Source organism: Callorhinchus milii, unplaced genomic scaffold (assembly GCF_018977255.1).
Source record: "Callorhinchus milii isolate IMCB2004 unplaced genomic scaffold, IMCB_Cmil_1.0 Scaffold12, whole genome shotgun sequence".
In the NCBI taxonomy this organism is placed as follows: Eukaryota; Metazoa; Chordata; class Chondrichthyes; order Chimaeriformes; family Callorhinchidae; genus Callorhinchus; species Callorhinchus milii.
In genome coordinates, this window is record NW_024704753.1 from 18331338 (window position 1) to 18355181 (window position 23844).

Sequence of the window (23844 nt, forward strand, 5' to 3'; positions counted from 1 at the left end):
GCCACAGTGCGCAGGCGCCTCCCCACCATCAGCCCCGCCCCTTTCCACCTCCTCCCGCTCCCGCCCGCCCCGGGCCCCGCCCACCCCCGACACGTGACGTGTCAGTCCAATCAATCAGCCCTCGGGGGCCCGGGCCTAGTCACGGACGGAGGCGGCGGGTGTCGAGTCGCGGGTTGGTCTGTGTTGGCGCCCGGGCGTTTGCTCGCAGCACGCGATGCGGGCCGTGCCCACCTGGATAGACAGGGTCCACGACCGGGAGAAGGTCGAGCAGTGGTAAGAGAGAGGGGGAGAGGGGGAGAGGGAGAGGGAGGGAGGGAGGGGCCTCGGGGGGAAGCCATGGCTTTGCTGGTTGCTACGTAGCAACCATTGGTCTCCCAACGTTACACCCGTTGTCGTCTCCTCACTCGCCGCAGGGACTTGGCTTCAGCCGAGACGAGGGAAGCCTTGGTGGTTGTTTGCGGACTATTATATATATATAATATATAATAATCGTACAATAGTAATCCTCGCACTTGATACTGGTCCCATCAAAGCGTCTCAAAGCGCCTCACGGGCTATAGCGTTATCAGTGTAACGACTGCATATGCTGTGGGTGATACGTTCATCATTATATATATATATATATTAATTAATATATATATATACATTTTCAATTTCTCCAAACTTAAGTTGCGGACCGAATAAATCCGAGGCAGCGTCAACACATCCCCCCCATCCCCCCCCCCCCCACCGCCCCCACCCCCCCCACCCCCACGCGCAGGACCGTTTTCTTGTCGTCGTCCACCCCCGCACCGCCCACCCCCACCACCCCCACCGCCACCCCGCGTTTCCCCCCCCCGCCCCCACCCCCACGCGCAGGACCGTTTTCTTGTCGTCGTCCACCCCCCACCGCCCATCGCCACCCCCACCCCCACCCCCACCACCACCCCGCGTTTCCCCCGCCCGCCCCCCCACCCCCTTTGTATTTTGTCGCTGAAGGAAACCGTCAGAATGTCGGAAAACCCACCTCTTTCGCCCGCAAAAGTACACGGGTCAATTTCGCTTCACGCTACATCCCGGGAGACGTCTCGGTCTCGGTCTCGGCGGCGCGCTCTGTGTCAATCGCCAGGTTTATTATTATCAAACACGAGGATTATCGAATCCCCCGGATAAAATTTGGCGGTTCATTCGTGGGACACCGCTGCGCGTGGATTGACCGCCACATTCGCCTACAGAATGCACTGCACCCGGAATTTACAGTAAAACCCCGTGAAGTGTTTTGAGACGTCCTCACGCCCTGAAGGTGGCCGGATCAAATCAGAAGCTTATTATTAATCTTATTGTTGTCATTACTTATCAGCTCATTGTTTCTGAACATGTTTTTGCTCTCGTATTTCGGCAGTATCTACGACCTTGCATTCAAACCGGATGGAACCCAGCTGATAGTCGCAGCAGGGAACCGAGTTTTGGTACGTTCGATGTTTTGGCAAGTTGGTGTGTAACTTTTAAGTTGCAGGGCGAGGAAAGGGCTGTTCCCGCACATATTTTGATCAGTTCGTACCAACAACAAAGCGCACAGCTGGAGGAAGATGGGGTAGGGGAGAAGTGGTTGAAGAAGAGCGAGATTTTTAGATGGGTTTTTATAGCAGAAAGCTCGGAGAATCCACACCGTCTGTCATCTCATAACTTAGTCTGATAATCCAGCGGCGTGCTGGGGGAGCACGGCATTGTCGTGGAGTGCTGTAGCTCAGTGGTTAGAGCACTCGCTTTGCAAGCGAGAGACCTGAGTTCAATCCCCGCAGAGGGCGAAACCTTGGGCAAGTTTCCTTACTCCACACAGAGCCTAATAATATTCCCTCCAAAACCAAAACAATAATAAAATTGGTCATTTTCAATCCACGACTGTTTGTGGGACATTGCTGTGCGCAATTGGCTGCCGCGTTCGCCCACAAATATACAGTCAATTCACTTTACAGTGTGTTCTGTGAAGCGCTTTGGGACGTCCTCCCGACCTGAAAAGCGCTATATCAAATGCAAGGATTATTATTATTATTATTGTTGAAAGTGCAGTCCTTCGGATGGTAGGCTCTACACAAATGTAGTTTGTTGGTTTTGTTAAACTCCTCTAACTTAGATACTTCCTTTTTTAATTTCAGGTATATGATGCGTCTGATGGAACTCTCATTCAACCACTTAAGGGACACCGGGACACAGTGTACTGTGTTGCCTATGCTAAAGATGGTAGGTTTATGATTTAGGATTTGATGTAACTTTTGAGATTTCTCTTAGAAATGTGTGTCATGTGTGATCAAATTAATAGGCAACAACAAATTACATTTACACTTCGCCTTTCACGTTGGGAGGTCGTCCCAAGGCGCTTCACATTTAGGGATTTGGATCTGAGCAAGGGGTTGGGATCAGGAGGGGTGGAGGGCAGGAAATGTAGGGGTAAGAGTGTGGCCAAAAGCTCGATTAAAAAGGACGGTCTTGAGACGTGCCTTATTATAATACATATGCCATAACCTTGGTTCCTAATGAAATCTCAATGTATGGCAGAGTGCAATTTGTGACTTCTGGGCTTTGAATCAATCCCACAAGCTCGGCATTGCTTTATTCAATTGCTGCCCCCCATTTAATAAAGCAATCCCAGTCAAATCCACCACTATTTTCAGTTTGAAAATGATTTTAAACTTATATTTCGGTCTGAATGAATCCTTTACTTCGTATTAGGTAAGCGTTTTGCATCAGGTTCTGCTGACAAGAGCATCATTATCTGGACCTCGAAGTTGGAAGGCATTTTAAAATACACGTAAGCTTCTGTTTTTTGTCCTATATTTATCAATTTTCTTCTTTGATTTCCCCCCCCCAACCCATGAAGGTGTTTGGATTCCTTTTTCTTTTAATGGGGCAAAACAAAAACTGTGTAATATCTTGTTTATTTTAGAATAAACAGTTATTATTTGTAGAATAATTTTAGAAAATAACTTCGAGAAGTAATTGACAAGCTGGAGGATTTAGCATTGAATTGGTTTAATATCAACTTCTTCTGACTTAACTTCAACTGATTCTTTGCTTTTTTACTCCCTCTTTCCTTCTTAAGGCATAATGATTCCATTCAATGCATTGCTTATAACCCAGTCACTCACCAGCTGGCTTCATGTTCCTCCAGTGATGTTGGTAATTTTACCTTTTAATCTTACATTTATTAAATTGTCATAATTTCTTTTAAATATTTGCCTTACGATTGAGCCTTATTGTACCAATAATCTTTGTGAGAAATAAGTTTTTAAAAAATCAGAATTTTGAGTGGAAATTGCTGAACAGATAATTGATTCAACCACAAAGTCTTCTTCAGCCAGCGACAGAGCTTTCCGGACATATTATATCTATACATGCCCATTAGTGTTGCTGCATTATCAAATAGAAAGTGATCTTAATACAGATCAGCATCTTTTGACAAAGTAAATGTCTGTCCTTTGGTGCTTTGTTGTTTCTGATAATGGCACAAATTATAGTGCAATAGATTAGGTTGATACATGCTGAAATCTGGTTAATATACCTGTCTGTCAGAAATAAAGTTTTGAATCTACTTGATTGTTATGAATGTTCATCAGTTTTCTTGATTTAAGTCTAACATGAACACATTCGCCACTGTATAAGGAATAGTTTTATAACTCAGAGGGAGTTATTTTCAAATAAATACTGCAGTTGGGTCAGATGAATGTTTACAGAGCAACTTCATTACTGGACCGGGAGTTCAGCTGATCTTTAATTTAATCTTGCTTCTCGTTAAACATTTTAAACAACAGGTTTGTGGTCACCAGAGCAGAAATCCGTCTCCAAGCACAAAGTAAACAGCAAAGTCACCTGCTGCGGGTAATTCATTCTTTGTCATTCATGTAAACGCTTTTAATAGTTTATAAACCAAACCAAAGCTGTAACCCACAATTAGAAGAATATTCGGATGCAAGTTATTAACTGCTTGAGCTTTACTCTTCCAGTTTGGAACATTAACCCTGGAGCTGGGTTAAGCTTCACGTCAACCTTTTTCAATATATATTATATATATATATATATACCAATCATATGTGTATATATGTATATATATATGTAGCTTATTGGAGCCCCATAAATTAGATGTAATGTTGCTAATGAACTCAAAAGTATTTTAGCGATTATATCTCTGCAGCACAAACGAGTGACAAGTGACCCATGACAGCAGTCAGTTTTGGCTACTGGACATTTGTCCCATTATTTACAAGAATTGGTAGAACTGGCATTTAAATACTGTTTTATTGTAACTTTTAGTTCTTTATGAAATGCAATCCGAGTACTATTTCTCTGTACTTTTGCTAGTTGGACCAATGATGGACAGTACCTGGCAATCGGGCTGTTTAGTGGTGTAGTGAGTATCCGAAATAAGAGTGGAGAAGAGAAAGTCAGAATTGAGCGACCCGGTGGTTCCCTCTCTCCTATCTGGTCGATTTGCTGGAATCCATCCAAGTAAGTAAAGTTATCCCTCTCCAAACTCTACCAACCTAATGATTATTAGCAGAGTGTTTTCTTTTCCCAACCTTTGGAACTCCATCCCACAGTCCCTTCGCCTCGCTCTCTCCCTTGCCTCCTTCAAGACACTTCTCAAGATCCTCCTTCGATCGTGCCTTCCACCCCCCACCCTGATCCCAACCCCCTGCTCAGGTCCAAATCCCTGACTGTCCAGCGCCTTGTGACATTGTCCTGATGTGAAGGCCGTTCGTAGTGTAAATGTAATTTGTTGTTGTTATTTATGGAAACTGTCTTGTAAAGCCCTCGCTTCTCTTATATTCCTATTTTACACTTGTAGCATTTAGTGGAAGATCTTACATGGTCTGTTCAATGGTGTTCCAAGAATGAGGCATAGCGATAAAGATATCTGAGCACACTAGTGAATGATAAATCTTTTGTTAATCGATTTTGTTACTGACTTTCACCTTGGATGATCTAGGGAGGAACACAATGACATTCTTGCTGTGGCAGACTGGGGTCAAAGACTGTCCTTCTACCAACTGAGTGGCAAACAGGTGTGTTTTGGAAAAGCTTTACTTATTCATCAAATACGTGTTTTAAGGAATGTACCAAGGGACACTGAGAGCCTTCACTTATTAACTGCAATATTTAAGACTTTGTGAATTGTTTTCATATTCAAACACTGTCCTAGCTTCCTTTGCTATGTTGCTCTTAAGTGTGTTGCCTGGAGATGCAGAATATTATCATTGAGCAATTTTTTGGGGTTTACATTTTAATTAGCGGTGACCTCTGGAACTCTCTCCCTCAATCCCTCCGCCTTGCCCCCTCTGCACTTTCGAATCCCGCCTAAAGACCTTCCTTTTTAATCTTGCTTATGGTCACCTCCCCTTCTCCCTCGCCCCCTGGCTCGGTGTCAGACTCCGCCACTGTCAAGCGCTCTGGGACGCTATCCCCCACGAAGGGCACTATATAAATGCAAGATGTTGTTATGAACTGTTTAAAAAAAAGACCTAAAATAATGCATTTTTATTCCTTACTGACATTAAAATAAATGTCTTACATTTGCATAACTACAAAGTCATTTTTGAATTTCAGATTGGGAAAGACAGAGCACTGAATTTTGACCCTTGCAGTGTCAGTTATTTCTCCAAGGGAGAATATATAATAATGGGAGGATCCGATAAGCAAGTCTCTTTGTACACCAAGGATGGGGTGCGTCTCGGTACTGTTGGAGAACAACAATCTTGGGTGTGGACCTGCAAGGTCAAGCCGGACTCCAATTATGTCGTAAGAACCACAGGATTCTTTTTCAGCTCATTCTCAAAACTAACACGGTGCAATTTACCCGTTTTAATCTAACACATGTTTTTTGTACTTCACATCCTTCCGTTTCGCTCACGAAATACACAGCAACAAAATTACATTTGTATAGCGCCTTTCGCATCGGGAGGATGACCCAAGGCAATTGGACAATTAGTGCTTCGGACCCCGAGCTGGGAGTTGGGATCAGGGAGGTTGGAGGGCAGGGGGGGGAAGGAGAGAGACCGAAGGCACGGTCGAAGAATAGGGCTTTGAGACATCTCAAAGACGTGATAAGGCACTATAATCAAATGCAAGGATTATTATTACTATCATTATTCTATATTAAATTTATGAATCCTGATCCCAAGGCTAGGTGCAGTGCTGCGCCAATTTAGGATTCAGATTAAGATTTACATTTGCTTAAATTCACTTCAACCCATATTTTTGTTAGGTGAATAGGAGTGCATTGTAACTGGTTCTTGGATTGTTTTCAGGTTGTGGGCTGTCAGGATGGGACCATTGCCTTTTACCAAATCGTTTTTAGCACAGTCCATGGTTTGTATAAGGACCGCTATGCTTACAGGGAAAGTATGACCGACGTCATTGTTCAGCACCTCATCACTGAACAGAAAGGTTAGTCTACAATCCCAAGCTTTGTCACTTGCATGGTCTCGAAGAATTGCATTAATGTAAAAGCTATCGGGTTCTGTGGTGTATTTAATCATCTCTCTTTTTAGCCATTCCTGCAAACAGATAAAGGATTAGTCATTCCTATAAACTAGATACTCATTATATATCTGGATACTTTTGGAATATTCTAATCGATTTGTCTCAACTAATATATAACTAATATATATTTTTAAAAGCAAATTGGGTTTGATTTTTTAAAAAAAAGTATTCTGTTGTGATTGAACCAACAGATTCTGTTAGGATTTTTATTTGAAATGTTCTGTGTGATTGAGAAATTCTATGCAATGGGTGTGAATAAGAAGGGGTTTGGTTCATCTTGCATATCAGGTGTATCTACTCACATTGAATTGTATATTAGAAGTTACTTCAGTCAAATCAAACACAACATTGTTTGCTAATGCCTTGTACAGTAATCACATTTCACCAACACCCATAAGCTGTGTATTTACCTTTCTATAGTGCGGATCAAATGCAGGGAACTAGTGAAGAAGATTGCTATATATAAGAACCGATTGGCAATACAGCTGCCAGAAAAAATACTGATTTACGAGCTATTTTCAGAAGATAATACTGACATGCATTACCGGGTGAAAGAGAAGATTGCTAAAAAATTTGAATGCAACTTGTTAGTTGTGTGCTCTCAGAATGTTATCTTGTGCCTGGTAAGTTCTCAAGTTAACCATTTTATAATTAATCAGTCTAATTAATCAGTGCGGATCCCTGACTGCTTTGGGACGTCCCCCTGACGTGAAAGGCGCGATACAAATGTAATTTGTTGTTGTTTTGCTGAGTTTCTGTTCATAGGGTAATTAGAAATTTACATGTTTTTTGTAGTGAGAATTCAATTTGAACATGAAATATTTTTACCAATGCAAATTTCCTTTAGCAAAGTATTGCTGGAGTTTAACCAGCTAAAACTTCATAGATTTCCAATGAAAGTAATGTCTGGCATTCACTTGTTTTAAATGTTGAATAAAACTCAGGCAATTCATTGCAACACAAAAATTGTCCCAATAAAGCAATTCTGTATTCACAGGATTCACTGAATGCAAATTGAAATCTAAAACTTGTTACAATTTATTTTTCTAGTTGAGATGTCTGAATCACGCTAGAATAGGTGTGAAAATATGTTCACAGCTTGCTCTCAGTGTTTCAACACATAAACTGGGTCAATCAGTAGACATAGGTAGACATATTCTCATTAACCTCATAGACTTATTTAGTAGCCGGGCTAAGAGGATGACATATTGAATGTCACATCTCAAGTGATCTAAACCTTGAAAGAAGAAGGGATTTTGTGAAATAATTTTTCAGTTTTTAAAACAAAAAGGAATGAATCTTTTGCAGGCACATTGTTTTGAATTACACCCCCAGTCAATTCGCTTTACAGTATATTCTGTGAAGCGCTATTAAGCCATCTCGAAGATGTGATAAGGCGCTACATCAAATGGAAGGATTGATATTAGTATTTATTTCGGGAAAGTGAGGACCAAAAATTCAACATTAAATTAAAAGTAGGGTTTGGAACAATCTTTTTTCACATTTCTCCCCATCCCATGTTTGACTTCCACGTAACTTGTACAGGTGACAAATGCCTTGTTAGCCAAATCCTTGTTAAGGAAATTTAGCACTTCTGCTGACTGTGGGTGAGCAGGCAAGACGGTTGCTGTGATTGAAAATTCTAGTACCGTGCAGAAGCTTCTGCTTTTACTGAACTCATGATATGTGCAGTTTTGGAGAACCCTATTTACTTTTCTCTTTACATTTATTTCCACTTATTTTTGACTTCCTCTAAAGTGTTTTTTGTTACGAGTTCTGTTTTCAGCTTTGCTAATGACTCCAATGTACAATGCAGGAGAAGAGACTGCAGTGTTTGTCATTCAATGGTGTGAAAGAGAGGGAATGGCTCATGGAATCGCTCATCCGTTATATTAAAGTCATCGGAGGACCATCAGGAAGAGAGGGCCTCTTAATTGGTCTAAAGAATGGCCAGGTACAGCTAAGTTAGCGTCGCTTAGAAAGACTAAGATCTTGTTTAAGATGTTTTGATATTTACTCTGCCATTCATTATTACTATTAATATTCATCATGTTTGTTGCAGATTCTCAAAATATTTGTAGACAATCCCTTCGCCATTGTGTTGCTCAAGCAAGCGACATCTGTACGCTGCCTAGACATGAGTGCATCTCGCAATAAACTAGCAGTGGTTGATGAACACAACACCTGCTTGGTGTATGACATCAGTAGCAAAGAATTACTTTTCCAGGTGAGTCAGGGTGTCAGGGAAGAGATGTTCACCTTCTGTACAAATGAAATCCCAATGTGGATATTTGCTGCTTTGATTGATACCCGCAACCTACTTTCTACAGTCAATGGAATTATATTTGTGGTAATGAGGGTGGGTTGGAGAGAGGGGTGGTGCCGTTTTAAAGCAATGCTGCTTCTGAGGCATGATTCTCAAATCAGTTCTGCAAATGATCTGTTACTTAATTTGCGGATGGTGCTTTAAAGAGGTGTCAATGCTTAATTGGTACGGTTCTTGGTGATCTTAGCAAAGCTGCAACTTGAAGAAGTATATCTATTACTTGTTCAGTACAGCTATTATCAAATGTGAGTAAACTTTATTCTCATTATCAATTTGATGTTTTCTATTGTTTGGTAGAGTGCAGTGGGTGGGGGGCATGGAATATGCTGTCATTTAAAGTTGAGTGTTATAAATGCTACAAGCTGTCCATTTTGGAATTAATATTAAATAAAAGCCAATAATTAATTTCCCTGTAATATTCTCTGTAGGAGCCCAACGCTAACAGTGTAGCTTGGAACACCCAATGTGAGGACATGCTCTGTTTCTCTGGTGGTGGTTTTCTCAACATCAAAGCCAGTAATTTTCCGGTCCACCAACAGAAGCTTCAAGGTTTTGTCGTGGGCTACAATGGGTCCAAGATTTTTTGCCTGCACGTGTATGCCATGTCTGCAGTGGAGGTCCCACAGGTAATAACTCTTGAACAAAATAATGTAGCAGCCAGGATGGGGAAATACAATACTATAACACAAATTGATACACCAGTGGATATATTTGGGTTGGATTCCCCTTCTCTCAGTTTAAAGAGCATTGGGCAGTAATAATAATAATAATCCTTGCATTTGATGTATCCCCTTAACACGTTTTCTAGACGTCTCAAAGAGCTTCGCGGAACATACTGTAAAGTGAATTGACTGTATATTTTGTGGGAAAAACACGGTACTAATTTGGTTAAAAAAATTGAATCGACAATTTTTTAAATAAATACAATTAATAAACTTTTTCTTTTTAAGTCTGCGCCCATGTACCAGTACCTGGAAAAGAAGATGTTTAAGGAAGCCTATCAAATTGCCTGTTTAGGAGTAACGGAAAATGATTGGCGAGACCTGGCCATGGAAGCCTTGGAAGGAATGGACTTTGATATTGCTAAAAAGGTAACCGGTTACTGATATGCCTCTGTTTATGCAGCATTCTGGGCCGCTACGCTGCGCAAGGGGTGCTATATAAATGCAAGTTGTTGTTGCAGGAATACTGAGCTTCTTAAACAAGCTATGTCATTCTAATAGTAATAATCTATTTGATGTAGCCCCTTTCACATCAGAAGGCAGTCTCAAAGCGATTCTAAGGATATACTATAAAGTACAATGACCGTGTATTTTACAAACATACACTGCAGCCAGTTATGTCCCACAAACAGCAATGAATTGAATGACCAATGTTAAGTGGAAGGTCCTCAACATTGTTGTGGCTTCTGGAGGGAAACCCAGAATGGTTTTGCGGGTGAACAGCTGTTTGGGGGAAAAATTACTAGGCAGAAATGAGTAAAAGAGGATGCATAGTTGGAAGTACATTTTGTTATTAATATTATAATATAAAGACTGAAGCCTTGGACTCTTCAGTAAATCGAGAGAACTGTACCACTGGATGGCAGCAGAGAATCATTACCCTGCATCAAATTTTGCTTCTTTATTCCCATATTTATTTTAACAAAAGCCTTGTTATAATGAGTTTAAGGATTGTTTTTACCAATGTGAATCACCTGGGCTACACTACTTCAAAACTATGCATTTAACATAAAGCACAGCAGGAATCTCTGAATAAGGTGTACTGCAGTAGATTGTAAACTGTATGTTGTCTGGAAAGGTACCTGAAAGCTTGTCAACAGTATGCATTAATGTAGCTAAGGTTGAGAATAATGACTCCTGTATTTCCACTATGTTTGAGCAATAGCAGAACTGTTAACAGTTCCATCAGCCACGTTTCAAGACCTGTTACTTAAGTTAACGCCTTGTATTTTGCTTTTAGGCATTTATCAGAGGTCGAGACCTCCGCTATCTAGAACTTATTAGCACAATTGAGGTAAGAATATCACTTCATAAGCTTAGAAAATGTTCATTGTATGAATGGTATACAGTAGAGAGCCGATCATCCACACTAATTGGGACCAACCGGTTTGCAGATAGGTAGACACTACAGATAATTGGATATCACCCAACATACAAATTGGCTTCAGAAGTTTTTATTGTAGTACCACACACACTGTTCACACTCTTAATCTTTCTGTCTGTTTTTCTCTCTGTGTCTCCATTTCTCTCTCTCAGCCTCTCCTTCTCTCTGTCTCTTTCTCCCACTTGGTCTCTCTTCCTTTTTGTACTTCTCTTTCTTTGCCTTTTTCTGATTCTAATGTTTTAAAGGTTCTGTTGAGACTTCCTTTGATGTTTGTGCTATCGGNAGGGGGGGGAAATCCTGATGTGCGAAGCTGCACATAATGGTAAGAAACACTTGGAGCAACAAGATGCAAGATCGAAGCCTGAGAATGAGATACAGAATAATATTGAATCAAGGAATTCAGCTGTTTGATTTGCTGACTACAATCGGGTTGAATGGCTCAGTTAATGGGACATTGTTCACAAATTACAGTGTTGCTGATTTCTGTTATTGTCTTCTTTCAGTAGCCGACAGTTACTTTATGTTTTACTAGCGCTAGAAGAATTATTGAATGTGCTTTTTGTGTTTTGTTCCCCCCCCGCCCCCCCCCCCCACTCCTTCTAGGAGCGTAAAAAGCGTGGTGAGAATGACAACGAGCTGTTTTTAGCAGACGTGTGTGCCTACCAGGGCAAGTTTCACGAGGCAGCCAAACTGTACAAGAAGACAGGAAACGATAGCAGAGCGCTGAACATGTACACTGATCTGCGCATGTTTGAGTACGCGAAGGTGGAGTATTGCCAAGCCCGGACCTTTTGAAAACATTGATTTCTCTTACCTTTCCGAAAAAAAAACAAGTGACCTAGTTTGCAAACCCTTTGAAATGAGCTGGAGTTATTTTGCCATTCCAGTCAGATTCGGTTTTTTTCCCCCCATCATAAATTCTGTGACGACGAATAATAATAACCCTTGCCTTTGATATAGCGCCTTATCACGTCTTCACAGAATATACTGTAAAGTCAATTGACTGTATATTTTGTGGGAGAATCGCAGCAGCCAATTGCCCACAGGAGCGTGCCCACAGAGCGAGTGACCACATTATTTTATTACAACTTCCGCAGGATTTCCTCGGCTCAGGCGATCCCAAAGACACCAAGATGTTGATCACTAAACAAGCAGACTGGGCCAGGAATATCCATGAACCAAAGGCAGCAGCAGAGATGTACCTTTCTGCTGGGGAGCATCTGAAAGCTATCGAGATCATCGGTGATCATGGCTGGGTCGATATGTAAGTTGATGAGATGGGGTTATATAAATGCAAGTTGTTGTTGCCTTTGTAATCTGACTAGACCTTTTCAACTCTTTCCTCCCATCCCTAGCTCCACCATCCATATAAGCTTTAGCTGATCCTGGACTTTTCCGCCCTCATCCTTGCGCACACCAAACTCTGCCTTTCATCACTCCAGTTCTCGCCACCAGGCTCCACTGACTTCCTGTCTCCCAATCGATTGACTTTAAGATTCCCGTTTTCATCTATAAACCCCTTCAGGCCCAGCATCCTCCCTTCTCTGTGATCTTCTCCTGCCCCACTTTTGTGATTGTCCCATCCGTTTAGTTAACTCAGACCTATTGTTTGCTCGCACAGGTTAATCGACATAGCTCGAAAACTGGACAAGGCTGAGCGGGAGCCCCTATCAAGATGCGCTTATTTCTTTAAGAGTCTGCAGCATCCTGGCTATGCTGCAGAGACATACTTGAAGATGGGGGACCTGCAAGCCCTGATCCTGTTACATGTAGAAACACAGCATTGGGAGGAGGTAAGGATCAGCCACACGGGTTATGAAGAAGAACAGTCGCAAATTGAACACACAGCCCAATCCAGCAAGGGCCATTACATGCTGTAATAAAAATGCAAGAAATAATGTAATGCACCTTCCAAGACAGGAGGGCAATGGTATTCTTTAGTCTGGGAAGACATTTTAAAGCATGGTCTCTGGCTTTACATGATTTTACAAATCATTCAGTGACGCTGCGTGGGAACTATCAGTTGTGTCACACATCCTTAAGGTGATGAATTTGAGTTCTGCCAGTGGCCAAAGTGTAAGTAACCCTGTATGACAAATTGCATGTGATGTGATGGCTTTAATCTGCCGTGGCAGCACTTGATAAATTGAATTGTTCGCCAGTGAGAGGTGACCGCCAGCCTTGGCTTGATTTCAAATGGGTTTGATTCCTTATTCCTGCTCAGGCTTTCTCTTTGGTGGAAAAACACCCGGAATTCAAAGACGACGTGTATGTGCCGTACGCGCAGTGGCTCGCGGAAAACGATCGGTTCGAAGAAGCCCAGAAAGGTAAGAGAGTGGATTCCAACATATGCAGATAGCGTGGGAAATATCTCTGTCATTTGCAGAAGTTTTGTTTTTGGCTGTTTCAATTGAAATTGAAACTTCAATTCACTCCCCAACCCACTACCCGCTGCCTTCGCTCGATTGGCTCCGGCCTCCCGTGTGTCCCTCGTGCCCTTCCGTTCTACCATCGGGGGGAGGGCTTTCAGCTGCTACTCCCCAAAACTCTGGACAACTCTTCCTCTGTCCCTCCACCTTGCCCCCTCCTTTCCCATCTTCGGATCGCTCCTGAAGACCTTCCTCTTCAACCGCGCCTACGGTCACCTCCCCCTCCCTCCAGCTCGGTGTCAAGCGCTCCGGGACGCTATGCTGCGTGAGAGGCGCAATGCAAATGCAAGTTGTTGTTATCTCCTTGAGGCGGCTACAAGATTCAAACTCATCATTTACCTACACCGAACAATTAATTACAACATGGGACTTTTCTGCTTTTTTTTTAAACAAACAAGATGCACACAATGCCACACACAGTTGATGGTTTAGGTCATTTTAGTAGTGTGAATTGTCTGATAAGTTGCTATTGCTACATTTGTTGTATAAGGTCTGTCTGAAACATTTGCTTTGACTTTCCTTTGCTTATTGTCGCAGCGTTCCACAAGGCTGGGCGTCAGGATGAAGCCGTCAAAGTCCTAGAGCAGCTCACCCACAACGCAGTGGTAGAAAGCCGGTTCAATGACGCTGCCTATTACTATTGGATGCTGTCCATGCAGTGTCTGGACATAGCTCGGGGTACGTAGATCAACAATCAGATGAAAACAAATGGAAATTTTCTTGAGATTTTTATTGAAGTTCTTGATTCTTTTTCTTTCTCTCTCTCTCTCTCTGCAAAATGTCTATGACATGTCAATGGTGTGCTAAGGCGCTGTATCAAATGCACGGATTATTATTAATGTAAACTAGACAGATGCTCCACACCTCACAGAGAAAACAGATTTCAATAATCGCAGAATCTGATAGTCTTTTGTTCGTATCCATTTGCCTACAAACTATACAGTAGCTACACTTTACAGTAACTCCTGTGAAACAATTTGAGACATCCTCCCTACAAGAAAGACATCAAATGCAAGGATTATTACCACATTATGAGGTTGGGAGGTAACACCCCAGGAACCAGACTTATATTCTGCTCTCCAAGATGCGGTTGGTGGTGGATGCACTCAATCCACAACTGTTTGTGGGACGCTACTGTGCGCAGTTGGCTGCCGTGTTTGGCCCACACAATGTACAGTCAGTTCATTTTACAGTATATTGTGTGAAGCGCTTTGAGACAGTTCGAAGACGTGATAAGGCGCGAGGATTATTATAGGATTATGAAAGAGGACAACCAGCTATTGTGTAAGTTCACATTCAATTTGCTTTGAATTTGATGCTGGGAAGTAGCCTCAACTTTGTAAAATGTCTTAGTGTTGTGTGTACAGTGTTTATAATGACCTAAATCTTGAATGATTGTACGCAGAAAAAGAGGAGAAGCAACAAGAGATGCTGAAAACGTTTCATCATTTCCAGCGCTTGGCTGAGCTGTACCATGCCTACCACTCAATCCAGAGATACACGGTAATCAATCGATGTATTAAATCATGCTCCTCCCCACCCAAACTAAAGCATGTGAAGAAAAATACTACTTTATTTGTGCTGGAAAATTTTCCATACAACATAGCCCAATGAATATTGGGGTCCTGTAGCTTAGTGGTTAGAGCACTCGCCTCACAAGCGAGAGGAGCTGGGTTTGATTCACGGGCAGGACGAAATGTTAGGCAAGTTTCCTTCTTCCATTCACCTCTTTTTAGCTAAGAGTAAGCAGGAATCCGCTTGTTAGTTGATTGTCGGATCGCTTCTCCGGGGGTAAGAATCCTTTCAAAAAAAATAACAATAATAATTTGGCCACTCAATCCGCATTTTGCCCACAAAATATACAGTCAATTCACTTTGCAGTATATTTTGCGAAGCGCTGTGAGAAGTCTTGGAGCCGTGGTAACGTATTATATCAAATGCAAGGATTATTGTTATTATCTTTGTTACAGGACGAGCCTTTCAGTTCTCATTTACCTGAAGCACTCTTCAACATTTCCCGATTTCTGCTCCACAATCTTACTAAAGAAACTCCTTTAGGCATCTCCAAAATGTATCCTTTTATTGTTCTGAAAACATTAAGATACAGGTTGGTAGATATGGACCAATATGATATTGACATGGTCTGTGGAATCTACTCAATACAGTTTGATCTCATTTTAGACCCAGTAATGAGGTTTCTGCAAAGGCTTTAACCGCATAGTCAATACTATTACTATTGTGTCGATATCTGGTTGCAAACAATTTTTTTTCCACTCTTCTAACCCATTGCTTATGTCCAGATTCCTCTTTTTTTTTTTTCCGAATACGTTATCATAGATTAATTCTACCTTCAAGGGGAAAAAAAAATAGTGTGTACTTTTTTTTTGTTCCTTAACGCTTGACAGCAACACTCTGTACGCTTTGGCCAAGCAAAGCAAAGCGCTGGGCGCCTTCAAACTTGCCCGCCACGCGTACGACAAGCTGCAGGGCTTGAGGATTCCATCCAGGTTCCAGGAGTCGATCGAGTTGGGCAGCCTGACGATTCGATCCAAGCCGTTTCATGACAGTGAGGTGAGAAGCTATTATCATAGAATCTTACAGCACAGAAAGAGGCCATTGTGCCCGTGCCAGCACTTTGAGAGAGCCACCAACTAGTCCCGCTCACTCCCGCCCACCCCCACCCGCTCTTACCCCACGGATTGCACATTTTATAATTTATATCTGGTATTTGCTGTGAGGAGAAAGGGCCAAATCTAACTCTTAATTTTGTTNACTCATTAGACAGAAGTCGTAGTAATCTAAATCCTTTACGGTCCTAAATGTTCTGTGGAGATGATCTGGACACTTCCAGATCTCTGTCACTCCTGCAATAAATATGTAAGCTCCAGCAACCTGCTGAAACGGAAAGGAAGAGGGATAATGTTTTTGTTGTAAGATTTACTTCCTCTGGATAAAGTTCGGGTAGCCCATATTAAGGACAGTCACAAAATATCTTACTGGAATGGACAAACGTTAAACACCTTTTTCCAGCACTGAGGTCAATGATGTTGCATTGCATGTCCGTATGTTGCTGTGCATAATTGTCTGACATTTGTACACAGGAGTTTGTGCCTATGTGCTATAGGTGCTCAACGAACAATCCTCTGCTGAACAATCAGGGAAATGTGTGCATCAATTGTCGGCAACCCTTCGTCTTCTCTGCTTCCTCTTACGGTGAGTTTGTTTCAAGGCTATTCAATCTTTCTATTAGGCTATCTAGTTCTTTTTATTATTTTTATTATAGAAGCGCTTTGAGACGTCTCGAAGACGTGATAAGGCACTGTATCAAATGCACGGATTATTATTACTGTTGTAATGTTTAGTTTTGTCTTTTTATGCTGCAGAGTTTTATAACTCTTTGTAAACTAATAATAATCCTTGCATGTGTTACAGCTCCTTATCACATCTTCGACACGTCTCAAAGCCCTTCACGGAATATACTGTAAAGTGAATTGACTGTATATTTTGTGGGTGAAACCCGGCAGCCAATTGCGCACAGCAGCGTCCCCACAAACAGTATACATATTTTTGAAAAACTTCATTGGAGAGGACAATATTTCCAAGCGTTCGCTAAACAATGAGTTGACGTAGTCAGTCCTTCTGTGCTTCAGCAGTTAATTTTAATAAGAATAGAATGGAATACGTAATCTTATCCCAGCTATTCGCCATCAGGCAGGTTTAAGCATTTAACAGGATCACCACAGCTTATCGATTCAAATCCAGGCTAATTTGTATCAGTTATTTTCCCTTTTAAAAGTGAAGTTGTTGTTCTTATTCCTTTCCCGTCACGTACAAAAACAATCTAATTAGCACTAAGTAGAAAGTAAAAGTAGTTTGATTTTAATTTTAATTTCTTAAGTCACTCTGTAGAATTCTTGACTGATGAGGAAAGACAATTGCCATTTACAAAGTCACTTTCAAAAGTATGTAGGTTTCCTTTTCCTCTTACCTGCCCCCACCTATGGGAATTATGCCAAAGTGGTTATTTGAATAGATCAGCGATTGACTTAATGGTCTAAACAAAGAAGAAATGTTACGAGATTTCAAAGGTGAAATTTAAAAATCTATATTTCTACCCGTTTACTTCTGTCATGCGTTTCTTTCATTTCTAGCACAGTACTGTTGCATTTCGCCCACAAATTATACAGTCGGTTCACTTTATAGTGGTTAAAAAAAGAAAAGAAATTTAAAAACATTAACAATTTGGTAACTCAATCCGTGACTGTTTGTGGGACGCTTCTGTGCGCAATTGGCTGCCGTGTTTCACCCATAAAATATACGGTCAATTCACTTTACAGTAGATTCTATTAAGTGCTTTGAGACATCTCGAAGACGTGATAAGGCGCTGTATCAAATGCAAAGATTATACAACAACAACAACTTAGATTTATATAGCGCCCTCCACGCTGGACGGAGTCTCATTATTATTATTATTATTATTATTATCATTATATTGTGTGACTTTTCAAAATCTTCTCACCTGATTTATTTTAAATTGCAGGCTGGCTCTAAACAAATCCTGTTTACAATATAGAAATTCAGCATTTGAGTCGTGCATTAGTTGTGGCTGAAAGTGTTCAATTTTACGTACTGTGATTGTAGAGTATTGTAACGTCAGAGGCTGAGTGTTACAGTAGTTCACTTTGGCTTACCACACCGCGCTAAATCCTTTTAGTTGCCAGGATACCGATCTTCTAACTGGATAAGGTGGCATAATATCCTTTCAAACAGATCTGCATGACCGGCTGCATGGGATTTGCTCAGCGACAGGTCAACATGACATGAATTTCAAGAGAATCAACAATTCTTAGACTTAACTTAGTCCAAGGAAAATTTTGACCACAGAATCTACAGTCAATTCACTTTACAGTATACCCTGTGAAGCGCTTTGAGACATCTCAACGACATGATAAGACGCTGTATCAAATGCAAGATTATTAAGACTGCATTTTACTTTGAACTCTTACACTTTACAGCTTGGTGACATCATTTTTTTTAGACTGTGGTGCATTCCATACTGAATTTTAGGAAACGAGAAAAGTGGATACACTTTGGGTAAGAAAAGGAGGTTACGCAAAATAAAACTACCATATTGTACCTTCCATGTTTTTGATTCAGCAATCTGCACCGACTCTTTTGATGCCAGCCACACAGCAGTCAGGAGACTACAATAGTCTTCAGTATGTCTGGGCTGGGCTAGGAAGTAGGAAAACAATCTTGATTTGTTTTACATTTGGTTTAAATTCAGAAAAACTACAGTGTAATCTGACGAGCTGGACTTTGTTATCAGAGAGCTTTGTTTAACATCTTGGCTGTGTTTTACAGAGGTGCTGCCACTTGTTCAGTTCTACCTGGATGAAGGCATTACAGATGAGGAGGCCGTGGCACTTATTGACCGTGAAGTGCCCAGAGCAGAGGCAAAAAAGGACGGCTGGCTTGAAAACAACAGTGCTGGTGTGTATGCTTCCTTTTTTGATAAAAGTGTTTGAAATTTTGGGACTAGCAAGATAAACCCTCATGGACTTTTCTGATCCTCTATATATCTATTGGCTGGGTTTGCTTATTAGGAATGTCCTAATTTGTGTCCCAGTGATTCAAATCCAGCCTTCCAGCATGAGAATCCAGTGCCGATAGGAAAATGGATCACTTAACGTAGCCATTACACAGTCGTTTTTAATTGAACCAAATGTGCCCATAGTTATAAGATTAATACGTTTTCATGCATTAAATGATGGAGTTTGAAGAGCTTGCATTATCCTTGCACTGTTGACTGGAGGGTGTACTTTCGTACACAAAATATAAAGTCAATTGACTTTACAGTATGTTCTGTGAAGTGCTTTGAGAGGATTATTATTATTATTAACACAGTGGAAGTTATGTGCTCAATTAGAATCGTGAGTTCAGCCAACAGCTGTGATTGAGTTCGATTTTCTTACTCTCCATATGTGTATTGGAAATGTGTTATTCTTTAACGTTTTTTTCTAGATGTACAGACACTAAGGCTTGAGGATAACATGACCAAGGTTCAGACAGACCCGTTCACTGCAAAACTGAGTTTTGAGGTAATGGAACCTGCTTCTCGGTTGAATGATGTTGTGTGAATGAATACACGTAATACAAGCCCCGATAATGATTGTTATGGACATGTGTCCATTTCTGAACCCCAGGGACTACAAGCTAACTTTATGCAACCTAACCTCACACTTTAACGCCTTTTATCCCCAGTATCATTCTGGTGAATCAGCACTGTATCCCCGCCAAGGCCAATATCCAACAACAACTTGCATTTACAGAGCGTCCCTCATGCAGGTTAGCGTCCCAGAGCGCTTGAGTTCTTCTTGAGACATGTTGTCCAAAACTGAACGCAATACTCTCTTATCCACCACGCGAGTGACCGCCTCAAAAAAAGTCAACTAGGTTCGTCAGACGTGACCTACCCTTCAACAATGTTTCGTACCCTTCACAAATCCATGCTAACTCTCTTTAATCAGCTCATACTTGTCCAAGTGCTCAGTCACTCTGTCCCTGATGATAGAGGGTCAGTCACTGTACACCTAGTTGTATCATCGGGACAGTCTTATTGCCTGATGCTTTTGTCTTGCTGATGTAAACTGGACATTGCAGAGAGTAGGGATTGGCCCTGTTGTGTAAAGCTTTCTTTGAAGCCAGTTGAAAACAGGACTTGCTTATCATCTGCGGTTGGTGCATGTGTAGAGAGATCAAGACAACGGGGTAGAAGACTACAGTGGCTCATAGCTCACAAAACCACTGTGGAAATCAAGTTGCTGGTATTATTTACACAGTGTCATTGAATGACATATCTTTAGCTTTGTTGAAGCCTGGTAACTAGACTTATTCTAATGAATGTTTATTGCGAAACAAGGTTGTGGGAGTTGGGGGATGCAAGACCTGTTGTGCGTAACTGGACCAAATTTGAGTAGAGGAGAGAAGGTGAAATAAATCCAGAAAAATAAGTGTTTGGTTGACTATAGTTTGGTTTTAAAGCCGTATGGATTATGGGCTTTTGTCTGAGCTTTGTATGAATGGTGAGCAGTCCAATCTGATTATGACAGCAGATCTCATTGGGCTTTTTTTTCCCCCAGTGTAATTGAATTGCTGTCCGTTGCTTCTTTACAGCAAGGAGGCTCTCAGTTTGTCCCCGTGATCGTGAACAGGACAGTGCTGCAGTCAATGAGCAGAAGGGATGTTCTAATCAAACGCTGGCCAAAGCCACTAAAATGGCACTATTATCGATCGTTGCTACCTGACGTGTCCATCACAATGTGCTCTTCCTGCTTCCAGGTAGGAAGCTTTGAGCCGTGTCATTTTAACAACAGGATTTTACACACTTAACTAGGAACTCATTATTCCTATCAACTACTCAACCATTTTAAACATGCTGGTAAATTCAGTCAATTTGCTGGCAAGCAGAAAATAATTTCTAATAAGTCACAACATACATTACATACAGATAGAGAGATAGAGAGAGAGAAATTACAACTTGTTGAATAAGACCAGGATCTTAAGTACTGCCTCACACCTTAGGCGTAATGACTCCGGATTAGCCCCCAAAAAGTATGTATTAAATACACACACTGCCCACAAATATGCAGTCAATTCACTTTACAGTATATTTTGTGAAGCTCTTTGAGCTTAATAATAATTATCATTATTATTAACCAACTCACCTGCAATAGCCTGGTAGAATAACCCTTGATACTCAAGACACATGGAAAGCATGCGTCAGTATATACCTTGTGTGTTTGGAATATGTCTGACTGAATATTGAAGTGTCTGCCTAACATTGCTTTCACGTATATAAACATTGCTGTCTTTTGTCTACAGATGTTTCACAGTGAAGACTATGAACTACTGGTTCTTCAGCACAACTGCTGTCCTTACTGCTGCAGACCGATAGATGAGTGATGGTATGGCAAGAAAAAGAATCTTCTTACCTTTCCTTATGCCGGCTGCTCAGTGTGAAAATCTCGGGCTTCAGAATTGTTTCAGAACGTTGATGGTTTGTAACAGCCGTTGATCATTTTGGGAGCTGCTCATGTTATACCATGGAATTCGCACAGTTGAGTTTTTTGCCTTCCAGGACAGGTTCGCCTGCGTGCGTGGAATTACAGGCATTTTGATCACATACCCAGGCTTCCACTAGGATTTTATGAAATGAACTTCATAACTTCCGGGTGTCCTGTTTTCCCAAAATATTGCATTTTACAACACAATTGAGTGTTTTTAAGTATAACGCAGGAAAATAGAGCAATAAAGTGCGTGCCTCACATTCTGGGTTCATAGAGGGAGAGAGGGTGGAATTAGTTGAATAAAATTGGCAAATATAATAGCTGTATAATCTAACATATATTACCATAGAAATGCACAGCAAGTTGATCAGCATCAGAAAACCAAATAGCTTAAGAGTTTGTCTAACCAACTTCTGCTGGGTGTTCTCTCCCCCAGTGTTAGCCTCACTCTCTCTCTCTCATTACTGATTGATGTGTGTCATGTTTTCACCATTTCACTGTTGTCTATTTCAGATTTCCAGCATTTCTAGCTCGTTTCGCGTCTCCTTCACGCCACATTCTTAGTTTCATTGTGCTGGGCTGAAAGCGAGTATGTTTGTCCTACGACCAATATATTTTTCGACTGACCAAAACTGCTTATTCCAATAGTAATTCCTCATAATTCACAGGTGTTTGAGTATGGGAAGGTGGGGTCAGCTGAGCTGCATATGTAACACGCTGACTAGATATTCTGTACCTCGCTGACAGCCACAAATAGGAGCTACGTGTTTTCGGTTTTATTTTAGGTTCCAACAAATATTGAACCATCATCCAAACCTCACAGGGCAGGAGGTCAGTCAGCAAAGTATTTTTAAATTCTTCCACTTCTCTGTCTCTTTTTCAAAAAAAAAATTGCAACCTATTTTACAGCAATATCAGGTCAACGACAACGTGCATTTATATAGCGCCTCTCATGCAGGAAAGGGTCCCAGGTTGTGTATATTTCCTGCAATCAAGCAATGAAATCATCGCTATGAGTGTGTGAGGGAACCTCAGTCTTATTATACTGATGCAGTTTAAGCAACACACAAGTTTCCATATCGGTTGCAAGAAAAATAATCCACCTCATTTTCCACCGTTGCACCATTCATTCCCAGGAATGCCATCCCTCTGAAGGTTTCCGTTGTTCAAATTGACACTAATCAGAATCTCTTTAGCTAATGATAATAATAATAATTAGTGCCTGTCAGCGAGTTGCAAGGTAGTAATTCAATCAAATGGTCCAAATGATGTCAGAAAGAACTTTCATTTTGATAGCGCCTCATCAGGTCAAAGTCTCAAAGTTCTTGGCAACTAATTACTGTCCAGTGTATTGGCTATTTTTAAGGCAAACATGGTAGGTAGGTTGCACAAACCGACAGGAGGTTCAATGCCCAATTAACTTGGCAGGTCTTTGGCGCAGACACTCGGTAGAAAGTTCCTTCTCTTCAAGTTGTGCCACAAGATATGATTCATCTACCTCAACAGACCAATGGGACCTTGCTTAACGATTTATGTGACAGATGTCAAAGCAATGATCCCCCAGTCCTGCATACATTGCATCCCAAAACTTGCAGTCCCCCAAAAATAGCCACAAGCTTGATACATCGCCTATATATATATATATATAGTGTATAGTTTATAAAAAATAATGTCCATTTCAGCCTTACCGTTTTTGCACTGAACCTGATAATCAATCTGATGGGGATGTAGGTGCTGATGGTAGAGATCATCCCTTGACTGGTACGGTGGTGATTATCGAGGCATAAACTACACACTATGTATCGTACTTGTATAAATTTGTTCAAAGTGGTTTGCTATATTTATACGTCCTGTTTCAGGAATAAATGTACACTTTATATAAAAAATGTTTTTTTTTGCTATTTTTGTCCCAAGCGGCTAGCTTATTAATCTTTTCAGTCTCATGTATATACAAGAAATAAAGGTTGGTTTTGTTTTAATCACAATGTATTACTTACAATTAGAAACAGCATTCGGGGCAGCGATCGATCCATATTGGTTATTTTTCACATAATGAGTGGGCCAGTTAGCGGTGAAAAAATATTTTGAATTGTACCTGCTGAATAGTGAAGTAATAATCCTTAAAAGAAAGCACTGTCCACAGGTCTGAAGAGTCTACTTTGAACGGAAACACTTATTGACATTGTGGGATGAGCTCGCAATATCCTCTCGCAAGATCAGTACATTTGGTTGGTCCTTATAATGATGTGCTTCAAAACCCTGACACCATTCAGAGAAGTTATTCCCGCTATATCGAATCCAAGGATTAATATTTTTATTATTATGTATTAAAGTTAAATGTTCTCAATGCCTTCATGTATGCCGTTGAGTGATAACTGTTGCTGAAAAAATGATCTAA

At 41.1% G+C, this 23844-nt stretch overlaps 1 protein-coding gene across 1 annotated transcript; it reads left to right on the forward strand.

Annotated features, from left to right (window-relative positions):
- The first annotated feature begins 129 nt into the window (after window positions 1–129).
- On the forward strand, window positions 130–23425 carry ift122 (intraflagellar transport 122 homolog (Chlamydomonas)). The gene is made up of 29 exons (XM_042339437.1): window positions 130–273; window positions 1382–1448; window positions 2136–2220; window positions 2710–2788; window positions 3080–3156; window positions 3789–3855; window positions 4336–4482; window positions 4964–5039; window positions 5581–5772; window positions 6282–6420; window positions 6937–7139; window positions 8333–8470; window positions 8579–8743; window positions 9271–9468; window positions 9793–9933; window positions 10805–10858; window positions 11552–11713; window positions 12046–12212; window positions 12570–12741; window positions 13173–13275; window positions 13915–14055; window positions 14783–14880; window positions 15348–15448; window positions 15783–15948; window positions 16479–16590; window positions 18742–18870; window positions 19402–19478; window positions 20554–20718; window positions 21262–23425. The coding sequence occupies exons 1-29, from the start codon at window positions 215–217 to the stop codon at window positions 21340–21342; spliced, it is 3561 nt and encodes a 1186-aa protein (XP_042195371.1). The 5' UTR covers window positions 130–214; the 3' UTR covers window positions 21343–23425.
- The last annotated feature ends 419 nt before the right edge of the window (window positions 23426–23844 follow it).